Source organism: Fistularia commersonii, chromosome 23, assembly GCF_037954325.1.
Source record: "Fistularia commersonii isolate RoL2024-O1a breed Wild chromosome 23, RoL_Fcom_v1.0, whole genome shotgun sequence".
Classification (NCBI taxonomy): Eukaryota; Metazoa; Chordata; class Actinopteri; order Syngnathiformes; family Fistulariidae; genus Fistularia; species Fistularia commersonii.
In genome coordinates this window covers 5,939,505-5,953,616 of record NC_141306.1, presented here as the reverse complement: position 1 = coordinate 5,953,616, position 14,112 = coordinate 5,939,505, and the positions used below count along the sequence as shown (strand labels likewise).

The 14,112-nt window shown below is 42.7% G+C and overlaps 1 protein-coding gene and 1 long non-coding RNA gene across 2 annotated transcripts; one reads left to right on the top strand and one right to left on the bottom strand.

The window, feature by feature from the left end:
• Nucleotides 1-1,058: 1,058 nt before the first annotated feature.
• On the top strand, nt 1,059-4,826 carry prl (prolactin). The gene is made up of 5 exons (XM_086170431.1): nt 1,059-1,101; nt 1,469-1,581; nt 1,661-1,768; nt 3,653-3,835; nt 4,638-4,826. The coding sequence occupies exons 1-5, from the start codon at nt 1,059-1,061 to the stop codon at nt 4,824-4,826; spliced, it is 636 nt and encodes a 211-aa protein (XP_086026557.1).
• Nucleotides 4,827-10,538: 5,712 nt separating this feature from the next.
• On the bottom strand, nt 10,539-13,792 carry LOC147220768 (uncharacterized). Its single transcript, XR_015107906.1, has 3 exons — nt 13,694-13,792; nt 10,950-11,042; nt 10,539-10,652 (listed from the first exon to the last, which is right to left on the bottom strand). It is a non-coding gene; the product is annotated as an uncharacterized LOC147220768 (long non-coding RNA).
• Between the last annotated feature and the right edge of the window lie 320 nt (nt 13,793-14,112).

Sequence of the window (14,112 nt, the reverse complement as noted above, 5' to 3'; positions counted from 1 at the left end):
CAAGCTATTGACGTCTGGTCTCAGACTGATGAGTTTCACATCATCTTTATTGATCACGATGTCACGCCGGTCATAAGTGTTTACGGCTCTGGACCAACCCACATTTCACCTCCTGGGAAACTAACTCTAACGCCGTCCAATAACGGCAGGTGTGGAATTCACGTTGCTGTGGGCAGCGTTCTACGTTCAGCAAAGAACTCTGTTGTGTATAATTACAGGAAAGCAGTCGTAGTTCTTTAAATGCAGACTGTGGTATAATGCCATAGTATATTGGGATTTTTTAAATATCTTTGGGCGGTTATATTTGTTTTTATGATATAGATAGGCCCATTTATGGGCCATCCATGGGCCGTCCATGGTGCACTCGTGTAACCGACCGGCTCGGTAGGGACCTCCAGAAGGGTGTGATAGGAAATACTCGCGTTTCGATGCTTCTCAAGCGCACGGACTCAGTTATGCATCAGGAGCGCGCATGGGCATTTCTCTTTTTTTCGGGATGGAGTCGATCTCCATTTTATATTTTTTATGATCTGAGTCGTGCCTTTGCTGTCGCTAAGGCGGGGACTGCTCCAGGATGACCAGAGGTCCCGCATCTCAGGTGAGGCCGAGGTGCCGGTTACTATAATTACGCTCAAAGTCAGGCGGGGTCAAAACTTAATGATCGGCAGTAATTTAATCATCCTGGAAGCGTTTTATTATTAAACCGGGTAATTACTTTTCCACATCTCGGGCCCCGTCGTCGACCTGTGACTCGGTCCTGCTGCATGAATTCAAGTCTCCTGGATCCATGTTTTTCATTACGAACTGGACCAAACCAGTTCCAAACAATTAGCACACATTTATTCCAGCGCTGAATAAGTATAGCTCCAAAGTAAAGGAAGTATAAAAAGGAGGTACAATAGAAAGAAAGCCATAGTTAGATCAGAGGGATAGATAGATAGATAGATAGATAGATAGATAGATAGATAGATAGATAGATAGATAGATAGATAGATAGATAGATAGATAGATAGATAGATAGATAGATAGAAGGTTAAAGAATGAGAGACAAAACAAAAATGGCTCCCAGAGGAACCAATTGCGGCGCAGTTTTCATCACAGGTGAGATGAGTTATTTTTCCTTATTGGACAATAATAATTTTGTCCTCAGTACATCTCAATTAGTTAATGATGATATATATTTTTATTTATCTATATAGAGAGATAAATCATCATTGTATTGCATTGTATGCAGATATGTATATCAGTTAGCATTTACCAATCTGCTATTTTCAGAGCTAAATTTTTCTAGTATAATGCTTCAGTTAATCCATATGTTGCAATTGTTTTTTTCAAAATTAGAAACATAATTTGGCTGTCCAACTGTGCCACCACAGCAATCATGCAAATACTTAAAATTAATTGAAAGGTTGAATCAATTAAAGGCTGAGACTTGAACAATTTTCTTTCCTTTTCTACTGCCCGGTAGTGTCGTGCATGGTGTCGCTGACCTGCTCCGTCCCCGTGAGCGACCTTCTCGACCGAGCCTCTCAGCAGTCCGATAAGCTGCACGCCCTGAGTGCCATGCTCTCCCAGGAGCTGGTGTGTACCTGTGTATGTGTGGAAAATCTGACAATATCAAGGATAAACCTGTAAAAAAAGATTCCCCCCCTCTGCCCAGGACACCCATTTCCCTCCGATAGGCCGTATGATCATGCCTCGGCCCTCGACGTGCCACACAGCGTCTCTCCTGACGCCCAGTGACAAGGAACAGGCCCTTCAAGTGTCTGTAAGTATTGAACCGATGATCGACGATTCGGTGCCTTCGCCTATGTGTCTCGCTCGCCTCCTTTGGCCCAGTTTTATTCCGCCTGTGTTTATTTCTCAACCTTCGCGTTCCTGCATTATATTGCGACCTTTAAAACTCAAAGAGCCATTTGGACCCGTTTCCCAACAGTAAAGAAAACATCAGGATGCACACAATCCTTTTGAAATTTAAAATGAATCAACACGGCATATAACGTCATTTTTTTTTTTTTTTTTTTTTTGCCTTTTTGCTATGTGTAAACAAAATATTTGTTGCATTTTTTAAAATCAATAACCAACTGCAAAGAAAACAAAATCACATTTCAGCACGCAACAAAACATTTTGAACTCCAAAAAAAGACGTCGGGTTGAAGGTTACTTTTAAGCAAAATACTCAATGTCTATTTGAGTCCTACTTGTATTTCTGAAAAAAAAAAAGCAGAGCTTAAATAATCCAATGGCAGCAAAGCGAGTATGCTGTCTTCTCTCTGTGTGCCATCCTTTTACTGGCACGTGCAGTTGCTTATTAAGAGCAACTGTGAAAACATTTGGACGCATTTTATTTAAGATGTTACAAAATTGCCATCGTCTTCAAAATTAAAATTACAATTTTAAAAATTAACTAAAATAAGATACATTTTAATCAAATAGAGACGTGGGTTGCTGACTCCTGCTTTTTTACCGATAACTCCAAATAACTGGTCAAGAATTCAGGTAGTGATGGTGGTGCGGCCTATTTCATTGCTAAATATGCTAAACATGCACAATGACAAAAAAGGTGTGATTGACTCGATTGAATTGTGAATATACAACACAAGAGTTTTTAAATCCACCCTTCTCTAGATGACAATACAAGGGAAAAGATGAAAGATTTATATTTATATTTTGCAGTGTGATTTTCTTTTTTCATAATGAGAAGATAGTAACTGTTAGAAGCAGTTACAAGTCGTAATTAAAAATACAGGCGGGTACAAATAGAAACTCTTCAATCATACATCCTTGATGACATTTTGACAACAATAAGGAAATCATTTTATTCATTTACCAGGCTAACAATGAAAAAAATAACTTTGGAGGACTTACAGATAATTGTAAGAAATCCAGAGGCTGTCGATCACAGAACGACGTTGCATCTAAGAAGGCTCTGGGTCACCCAGGTCCTGGTTCATCGTTGGCAGATGTAATTGTTTCTGCTGGACTTTTTTTTCTTGAAGACATTTTACCTGTTATCCGAGAGGCTTCTTCAGTTCTAAGAGGCTGTGGGGAGTTCCTGGTATGTTACTGCTGGGGTCGGGGTTGGTCCAAGTTTATGTTTAGAGAGTTTGTTAAGTTAGTGAGTGAGTTTTTGCAGCAACCCCGGTGGTAAAGTTAATCCGTAAGTGTGTTTTTGTGTCGTTTGGGGGAACAAAAGTACGAATACCTGGGACTCGTCCGAGTCACAATCTGAATCTCTGAGTCCAGTTGCCACAACAAGATCTGACAATGACCCGTATTATCCTTTAGCGGTTATATATTTTCCTCTCTAATCCCTGTTGTCTTCAACATGTCAGGGAGAGGAAACTCTGCAGGTGTAAACGTGGCACAAATGCAGGGGGCTCGACACTGGTCGGTGTCTGTCTGCAAAATACTCTAAATTTTTTTGTGATGTTTTGTGGCTTCAATGAAAGTTTGAAAAAAAAAAAAAAAAAGGAAAAATGGGGGATCGGAGTTTGTCATTTTCATAGTGTCACATCACTTTGGTACATTTTTGCTCTGGCAGCATGTCCAGACCTCTGACACGCCCACATCCTATATGTGTATGAAAGACACATTGAAACACAACTGTTAGACAAGACGCTTTCCACTGTTTGTTTGATTTGATCTCCAGGAGTCAGACCTGCTGTCGCTGGCTCGCTCGCTGCTCCAGGCCTGGGCAGACCCTCTGGTGCTCCTGTCCTCCTCGGCCAACTACCTGCCTCATCTGGCTCAAAGCAACATATCCACCAAGATCCAGGAGCTGAAGGAGCACTCCAGAAATCTGGGAGACGGTCTGAACGTTCTGTCAAGCAAGGTGTGCATTCCTTGGAGGACACCGGTCGATATTATTCGTCTAATCCAGTGATTCCCAACCACTGTGCCGCGGCACATTAGTGTGCCGTGAGAGATCATCAGGTGTGCCGTGGAAAAATGCCCACTTTTACCCGATTGGTCCCAAAATTATTTATCCAACGCAAATAATGTTTCTCCCTATGTCTATGTGGGCAGCGTGCCCATTCGATGGCAACGGGTAGTGAATTAACCTGTGCATCTGTGTATCAGAGTGATTAGTGACACTTTGCGTGATATATCTTTAAAATAAAAAGTACTTGTATCTGCAAACAGGCAGCATTGTTGAAATTTACCAAGACGAGCGAGAAAGTAGTGAAAGCTTGCTATAAAGTTGCTGATCTCATCTCTAAATTCGAACAGCCACACACCGTAGCAAAACATTAATACTACCTGCCGGCAAAATCGTTGTAGAAGAAATGCTCGGCTCTGGCGTTGATAAAGAAATAGCCTGAGTTCTCTCAAATAATACCATTTTCAGACATATTGATGACATGTTGCGGACAAGTGTTCTGAAAAAGTTCCTCATCAGCGGGAAATTTGCATTGCAACCTGACGAATCCACAGATATTAGATAAATTAGATTTCACACTAAGTAAATTGAGACTACGGTTTTCATTCTAATTCGTTAAAAACTGTTTTTGACATATTTATTTGGTGGTGTGCCGTGTGATTTTTCGAATGTAAAATATGTGCCGTGGCTCAAAAAAGGTTGGGAAACACCGGTCTAATCTGACGATATTAAATACCCTCTTGTCGGGTTCCAGATTTCTCCGGCTGCACAGATCGCCTTCCTGCCCTACAGTGGAGGCAACGACATCGGTCAGGACAGGCTGTCCAAGATGATCAACTTCCATTTCCTGTTGTCCTGTTTTCGCCGCGACTCCCACAAGATCGACAGCTTCCTGAAAGTCCTACGTTGCAGGGCGGTGAAAATGCAACCGAAGCTGTGCTGAAGTGGCCGCCGGGCGCAACCGGGTTTGACGCAGTCAGTTCGTGCTTTAGAACACTTAGTAGAATCTAATGCTCACAAGTCGACCGCTAAGGCTAACTGCAAGCTTTGTGAGGATGAAGAGAAGTAGAAGTTTAGAGCCCCCCTATGAAACAGCTTGCTTTACTTTCACAAATATATTTTTAGTGATGTTTTTTTTTAGTTGTGGGTTTGAGGAAGCTCTCAGGTGGAAGGAAAGGACTCATGGTGGGTTCGGCCCAAAATATATCGGCACCATATAGTGTTTGTCCAAACAGCTCTCTCCCTTAGTTTCCTATGGAGAAGCCCACTCCTCTGTCCTGGCAAAGGTTATTATTTTCTGAGATAAAGAGCTGCTTCTTTATTTTGGCTTCCATGGAAGAGAAGAAATTTAGCCCATCACTACATCAGTATCTAAATGGTGTTTCCCAGGAACCTGCTCAGTCAGGATGCAGGATGGTCGCTAAAATTAAAGTCAAATAACAAATTTTATTTCGCATTCTTATGACAAAAACAGGTGAACCGAGGTCACAGATAGTGATGATGATTACGATGATGATAGTTACGGTGTGCTTTACACCACTTTTCCTTTCTTTGTCACAATTAGTGATGGACAGCCCATTTTGTTACAACATTGCCCCCTAGTGAAATGTTTGGTAGAATTCAAGCATTTACGCCGAGGGGAACCGCTTAGGATATGCTGCGGCACCGGACGGGGTCCTTTCCCCCTTCTCTTTTGGGTTTTTCCTGCCAGTCTGATGTTATAACTATGTTGCGAGCATAAAATTGCGATGGAAAAGCGACTTCTACCTTGCTCTTTTCCTTCTGAAGGAAGACGAGCTACCGAAAGCTTCCCATTGGTCTGCGCTTATCCAGCGATTGCTGTGTTACTTGTGGAAATAAAAAATCCTGCTGAATTCAAATCCCGTGGCATTTGCTTTATGTGAAACGCGTCATCGGGCCTCAGAGGAGGATGATTTGGCTTAACGGAAACAGAGGTGGGAACTATTATAAGCCGCATCTGCACTTTGGACAGACTTGCTCTCCTCAAACTGTTTTGAATGATGTGACAGCATTGTTTTCCTGAAAATATATCAATAAAAAAAACCTCTTTTGCACCAATAATTTTTCTATTTGGTATTATTAGACTGTCATTATGTTTCGTTGGGATGCCGTCGAGCAAATCAGCCACCAGAACTAGCCCGCCCACAATGAAACTTCTGATAGCGTTATACTTTTCTTTCAACAATGATCAGAATCTGCTCTCTGTACCGCTTATTTCGCGGTAAGGGTCGGGCGCTGGAGCCAATACCGGACGTCATTGGATGAGAGGCGGGGTTCAGCCTGCACCTGTCGCCAGCCAATCACAAGGCCACATAGAGAGACATGCAACCGTTCACTCCCTCATTCACGTCAAATAGAGACGACCAAGCATTCACCCGCAGAAAACCCAGGAGCCTCCGCACAGAAAGTCGAAATTTACCAGAAACCTTTTTCTCCATATGTGGTCCAGTGATTGATTAGCGACCGGTCCGGGGCGACACCTTCCTCTCGCCCGATGGCAGCTGAGATCGGCTCCGGTCCCATGGCAATCCTGGCCGCAGGACATGTGGTATCGATAAGAAATGAATGAGTGAATGAAATATAAATATATGACTTATTTTTCTTAAAGACGTCTCAAAGATATCTAGCAGTTTCTCTCCCTTTCAGTCACAGAAAATGTGAGGCCGGGGAAGTGGATGCGGCGAACGACTGAAAATCGATCGACAAAGCAGGACATTACTTTTCTACTTGTTCTTGTCTTCAAACAGCCGAGGCCAGCTCTGTTGGAGTGTTTGGTGTTTTACAACATTCACTGTGCTTTTCAGTGCCTAGCCGCTCTGGAGACGGATGACCTCACCAGCGAGTGCATGATTGGTAAGCTAATAATTTCACGCTGACCTTAAATACAGGCAGCGACTCATTACAGCGACCCCTACTCGGCTTAAACATTATCATAACTCAATGAAAAATTCGAAACATTTCAAGGCCACGCGTTCACAAATGAAATAATCCAGGGGAAATTATATGAAATTTGGGATTATGTAAAAATAGCCCATTTTATCCATTATGGCGGACTAGTCATGACCTAAAAATATTACTACATAAACATGAAATCCAAGAAAACATGAAGTCCGACGCTTGACTCGCTCCCCGTGGTCGTCCAGTGAAGCCTGTGGCGAGACAAGCAGGGTTAAATTTCTGCAGGAGTTTGCGGAGGGGAAATGAAACAACCTCGTATCCCTGTTAATGGTGGTTGAAGTGGTCAAATTAACAGCCCTGTTATAATCTTGAAGGAAGCGTGAACTTTAAATTTCTACTTAGTCTGATCTAGAAGTTTTGACAAGATGTGCGGTTTCTGTGCTGAGCGGTAAATCCGTCTCCTTTCCTTTGCAGAATTGTATTTTATTCACAAATAGATGCAGAAGTCATGCATGTACAAGGAACAAGAACCAGAATATTGTTTCTGAATTTATTCATACCAGGTGGGTTTTGTTTGTGTTTGGAAGCTTCATGCTGCCTTCAGTATTTTCGCAGGCATCAAATCATTATTTTTGGCCATCAGCATCTGAAGGGTGGCAGTTGCCAAGTGTCACATCGGTCCCAGGGGGCTCAGGCGTGAAGCAGAGCATTCTGCCTGTCTGAAGGGAAGAACTACGGTGACAAATTGGAAAACGTGTTGTCTGAAAGACAACAGCCAAGAAGTGAGAGCAAATACCCAAGACTGCATCCAGACAAATCTAGCAGAGCTCACGAGCAAAGGAAGCCAAGGGTGGATATTGCACAAATAATCCGTCATTGGCTCGACTTCCTTCACTGTTAGGAAATCTCCAGATGGGGACGATTTTCCGACAATTAAGTAACTTAAACAACCAGTGCGTAGCTCCCGAGGGAGGATATTAGGCCAATTCGCAACTCAGTGGCTCCATCAAAAAGAAAAGAAGGTGAAATAATGCTACTACTTGTGCCGAACTCTGCAAGCATGCAGCTGCAAAACCTGAGGCCATTTTGATGCACGGAAATATGCAATATTCAATTTTCAAACCAATAGATGATCAATGAAGTCTTATTAAAAGGAAACCGTCGGTCCGAATCTGGCTCACTTGCTGCTTCTGGTCATGATGCAGGTCTGGGGAACAATACAAAATAGCATTAGCATTAGCATAAGCATTAGCAACGCGCATGTGCAATTCAAATAACTCAATTGTCACACAACTGTATAATAATTCAGGTCAAGATGTTTCAGACATTCAATATATCAGATGTGCATCCCTCTACCATCGCTGGATGGAAGTTTTTTTCGTGGAGAAAGTCCACGGTCATTGCAATCCGTTTGGCAAAACACAAGATCTCCAAAAAGTTTTCAACGTTCACTTCCACGACAAGTAACAGCAATTGGAATTCCAAAAATTATTTCGATAATCAAAAAAAAAAAAAAAAAAAAGGCTCAGATGTAAATGGACATTTTTGACAACAGAGTGTTTTATATCTTGGCAAGGATCATTGGGATGAACACATAAACTGGTGGTTAGTTTGCATCCGAGGCACAGGTGACAACTAGGTGGCTCTTTTGAGGCAAGAATCTTATATCTCAGCGACGATCGCTCACATTACCACAGATCTACATAGACGACCACCCAAAGGCAGGGGAGAAGCTTTTTGCACCCGACGGCACCATGGGTGGCATTTTTACGCAAAGTTGGAATACACTGAAAACCCAGAGGACTACGGCTTCAACTTCACAGCGGGAAGGTTCCTGGTTTGATTCCTGGGGGCTTTCTGTGTGGGTGAATCCTTGTATATCTCTATATCTTGCTCCGTGATCAACTGGGGACCGGTTCGGGGTGAACCTCGTGACAGCAGGGATAGGCTCCGGCCCCCCCTCAACTCTGAGTGCAGAATAAGTGGTATAGATAGTGAGTAAATCAATTCAAAAAAAGGAAATATAGCTTCTCAACAATAAGCATAATTGGAAAAAATTACTTTTTTTTTTTTTTTAATGATCAGAGACGCTAGGAAAAGGGAAAATTGGATCAACTCTTTCTCACGAATCATTAAAAAGAACTAAATAAATGAATGATGCTTCAATGCCCTCTCAGTCCCTTATGTATAAGGGATAAAGACGATGGAGGAGATGTTTTAGTTTTCCCAACAACACGACAATTATTAAATGCTTGAACTTGCAGCTGGAGTTCCATTTCCCTTTATTTCCGGATGTAATGTCATTCACTGTGATATAACCATTGACAAGAAAGGCGGGTGAGCTATCGTCGCCACCACTAGGAGTCAGAGTTGGACTCTTTGCTAGAAGTCTGACGCCCGTCGTCCGACACGTGACCCGGCCTCTTCACAACCTTCATGTCCATCACGGCGCTCCCAGGAAATCAGCACCAACAACCACCGATGCCTGGGTCCACATTCAGGACGTTCACCCTTGCAAACAGTATCCGCTGTACGCCATCAATACAAAGCAAACGCCGCCTTATACGCACACAGGGCGGAAAGTTCTCTGAGGCGATATTGAGAAGTATTAAAAGGGGTCGTCTCCAGGAACGCATCGCCAGGCAAACGTCCTTGGGACTGTCGAAATGCGAGTGTATCCACATGCTTGCACCACGTTGCCCCCTTCGCCGCCACCCTCACTCTCCTCTTCATCCTCATCCACGTTCCTTTACGCCTCTTTTTTTGTCTCATTTGCCCTCTCGTCTGTTTTCAGGCATTTTCCCTCTGCATCTGTCTCCCTCTGCCCACAACCTCCTGCCCCCCACTTCCTGTCTCGCTTTCTCTCCATCTTTGTGCCTCTCTTTCTTTCTCTCTCGCCCTCCTTTACCCTCGCTCTCTTGTTTCTCGCCATCTCTCTGTCCTGCTCTGACACATGGAGTTAAAGCCAGGACATGTCTGCCTGGGAGGGGAGGAGGGTAACACTCTTACATAACACAAGTGTGCATGAATGAACCCATGGGGGAGGAGCAGTCATGTGTTTTTATCTGTGTGTGTTAGTGTGTCTGTGTGCATGCGTGTGTGTGTGTGTGTGTGTCTGCACGCGCTCACACACACTAGTACATGTGCATGCGTTTTAATATGGACTGAGTCAGACAAACGTGAGGTAGTTGGCAAAGAAACACGCTCTGTATCTGAAACCGTATTTGATAACTAGTTACTTTTTAGCTTCCCCGGTTCCAACTGCGCTGCTGATGTCAATCGTGGCATTCAGCCAAAACACACAAAACTGTACTTTATATTCTGTTCGAATAAAACAAAATAGCAATAAAATGCCCTGTGTATTGCACTTACAAAGCACACGCCAAGGTACTTCCATCCCGCGGCGCAGAGGAGAATAACAATGCTGTGGAAAACTACAATAATGTACCAGCACTCCCAAACAATAGGAATTAGCTGAGTGGCCTGATGGAGCGAAATAAAAAGGTTTGAAGGCATTGAAAAGTGGTAAAAGACAGTATTAAAAACACAAAAAAAAACCTCATCAAATCGAAACAAGATGAAAAAGTAATAAGACAAAGGAGACCCATGGGAAGTTGAAAATGGCTAACAATCAATATTTATATACGAAATCTTAGAGAAATCTTAGAGATAGATGAAGGAACCGAACATTCCTGGTTGGATTCCCGGCTCCTCCCAGCCTGTTGAAGTGTTGTTGAGCAGGACACAAAACCCCTAACTGCTCCCTTGGCGCTTCTCCGTGGCTGCTTTCTGCACACGCTGCATCCATGACGGCTTAAATGGATGGTCAAATTTTTATGCCGATGTTGTGCTGTAAGCATAAACCAATGTGACCGATCAAGGGATTTCTGTTTTTAACAAAAGTGGGATGAACAAATATAGATACAGAGTACATACTGTTTTCAGCTAAGCTGGTGTATTATATATATATGTACTGGCTAACTTAAACGTGCACTAACTTTTGTTATTGCACTTGGATGAGGTACTTTAACCTTTTATTCGAAAGGGGTGATTCTATCACAATGTGTCCCCAATAGACTCTGTAGACTGTTCACTCCAGAACCTGTTTACAGCAGTCTGAGGGGAGGAGTATCGAAACAATGACTACCTCTGCTTCTGCATTAAAGGTCAAAGGGGCAGAATGACAAAACAGATGATTCCCTTCTCCACCAGCAGTGCAAGGCAGTCACTGCACATCTGTCTGAAACAACAAAGCAGAATGGTTCAAAAGACAGTCAGACTGTTTTCAAATGTTGCAGCTCTGTTGCATAAAAACCGGTAAAAAAAAAAAAACAAACTCTCACAAGCTGTGATGAAAGTATGCCAGGATGGTGAGGGGGGGGGTTCTGTTTAACCTCACAAAGAGGGTATGAGTATGTGGAAGTGGAACAAGCGATCCAGAAGATCTGCAATGTTCATGCTTTTAGCCGGAGTCACTGCAAGCCAGACGGTTCAACATCAATCTAATGAACATTAAGTTTGACCTCTGCAGACTGTTCAGTGATAACGCCCAGTGAATAACAGGGGATGACGTAAGTCGATAATATGTTTTGGACAAGTGTTGTTCTTCTGTGCTGCTGCTGGAGATAAATACCAAATCACGCTGCAAGAGTTGGATCTTTGAGATAGTTACATTTATGTATTAAGGGGAAATAAAAGGGGACTTTAGCATTAGCATCTACGCACACCTATGGAAACCATCTGGGTTTTGCTTCCATGTTGGATCGGACAAGACGTAACTCTAATGCTGTAGTGCTATACTTGTATTGGTTGGTTGGTAAAAAAAAAAAAAAGAAGAAAGAATTGCTTGGACCAATGGATCGACTGACTGAGATCAGAATTGTACATTTCAAGATTTATCAAGCTCTGAAACGTCCATTATCCCCAACTGGAATTGTATCCCACTGGTCAATGGACATGTCAACGTCAAAACAGTTTAAGATATCTAATAAATACGTAAGAGTGACAGAGCAGTTGGCGTCAGATGGAATAGGATGCTTTAAGGACACAGTCACCCACTGGTTTCAAAACTTACAACTTTCAGGCTGTGTAGCAGTGTTAAGTGTTAAGCACCAAAACACCATGCCACCCTTAGATATTATTGTGGAATTGGAACAAATTTTAAAAAAGTCAGTTTGGATGCACGGATTCAAAATTGTCAATCCTGCGTTTGTGTGTGGGTGCTTGCACAACTTTAGATTACTGTCAAATTTTAGGTCGGGGCTAAAAAAAGTGTTGGAATCCCTGCTTCAAATGGAACAGCAGCATTATCTAGCATTAAATTATATCAAGGATTTTGCTCTAAAGGGGATTTTAAGTCAGAAACTGATAAACATCTCAACTTAATAACCACCTCATATGACGGAGGGGCCGGTTTATGTAATCCCACTGGTTAGAAAATGACTTTATGATGCAAAGACATGCCGTCAAAATTTGTACTGTACTTTTTTCGAGGATTTGTGAATTAGCGGCGCTGTCAGTAATTATGATCGTCATCCAAAACAGCGCTCTATTATTAGAACTTCGCTGGGAGCAGTTTTCCTTTAGTTGAGGGGAAAAATCTGTAATGGATGTCCCAGTGTATCAATCCCACCCCCTTTATACTTGTGTATGTGTGTCCATTTGTCTCTTTCACATAGACTTCATCATGACCTGAGCAACACACACACACACACACACACACACACAGACAAACATGCCAGTCTGCAGCATGTCTGCTCTGTACCAGCTGTGCTTTTTGGAAGGGGGGGGGGGGTAAGCTGTCAAGGACTTTAGATTGGCAGACAGCAAAGTCACTGTTACATCATCTTCTTTACAATAATCTTGAAACCATTGATGAGTGCTTTTAATGAGTCGTATTCCAAATATAGCTGCCTCTACTCCCGTGTCTAAATACTGCTAGTGAGTAGCACTGCTTTCGATAGGGTTTCATCAATGTATATTAACGTGTAGATATATATATATTTTCCTTTCTGGATGACTGTCAACATTTCTCTCCAGTCAACCTCATCATCATCACTTGGGTGCAGAGCAGTGTTGACAGCCGTTGACCGTCACCGCTGCTGATGGAAAAGGAGAGCCCGCCTCTGTGTCTCCATCCATTATTTCTGACTGACTTCTTTTGCGGACGTAGAACATTTACAGGTGACACAAGTTAACTTGAAGGCTTTATCAGAGAACACCATTCCTTTTTTATTGAGTCTGTGACGATAATGACTGATGACACAATGACCAGGAGTCTTATATGTTCTGCTTCCCTATCATAGGAAAAGTAGAGTAATTGCAAAATGTGTTTTTATAATTTTTGGTTAAAAAAAAAAACAGGAAGTTATGCCATTGTTTTAACTGGCTATATAATATCAAGAGGCTGGTGGAAATATTAGGGGACAGTCTGAGAGTTGGGTGTTTGAGAGGAGGCAGGGTCTGCAGGGAGCTGCAAGGAAAATGACATGTGGGGAAGCTTGTCTGGATCTGGCTTTTTCAAATGTCATGCAGGACATGACATGAAAGACTCCACCTCTATGAGCTGTGGACAAATCCACCTCCAAATGAACCACCAATAATCAATAGCTGTGTGGTCCAGTGAGGTCGCTCGAGCCAAAGGCCCCCGCAGTGACTGTTGTCAACTTGTACTTCCAGGAATATCTCAGTTTATCTTAATTTTTGTCAACACCCCTTTTGGAAGCAAAATAGCAATTTCTTTGAAATGATTTGGCTCAAGTACGAAAATTGATAAATGGATGTTATATTTTGTTGTCTATGCAGGGCAGGCAATTTGGAAAATTATACACAAGTTGAAAATGTCATCAATATTGAAAATTTGATGATCATAAGAATATATAAGACTCTTGCCTGAGTTGCCACACTACCATGTCGGAGGATGTCGTGTCCCTTTGTTCCTGGGAGCTGGTTTGTCTGCGCCATCAGAAGATGTTGGGTTCTCTCAAGGCTAAGCAGTCGTAGATGAAGGTTCAGACTAAGAATCATTGTAAAGATAGACCAAAAAAGGCACTCGCCTTGAATAGGAAGACCGGGGTGTTGTCGTCTGGAACCAGGCCTTGGGGGGGGGGGGGGGGTGTGGTTTGTCCTCAGCCTACTTGGTCAGACACAGCCCAAACAAACAACAAGAAGCCATCACCCTGTGGGTTCACCATCTGCAGAGGGAAAACATCAGGGTCATGTGCAACGTAGCCCGGGTGGTAGAAATGTTAGTTTGGTATTCTTGAGTAGTGGAACGTTACCTCTCTGGTAAGGAAGGAGCCAAAGGTAGT

Excerpts from the sequence above, each read along its gene's own strand:
- prl (XM_086170431.1), top strand. The coding sequence starts at position 1,059 with ATGGCTCCCAGAGGAACCAATTGCGGCGCAGTTTTCATCACAG. Across the intron at positions 1,769-3,652 it reads AACAGGCCCTTCAAGTGTCT|GAGTCAGACCTGCTGTCGCT; the intron begins GTAAGTATTGAA and ends TTTGATCTCCAG. Across the intron at positions 3,836-4,637 it reads TGAACGTTCTGTCAAGCAAG|ATTTCTCCGGCTGCACAGAT; the intron begins GTGTGCATTCCT and ends GTCGGGTTCCAG.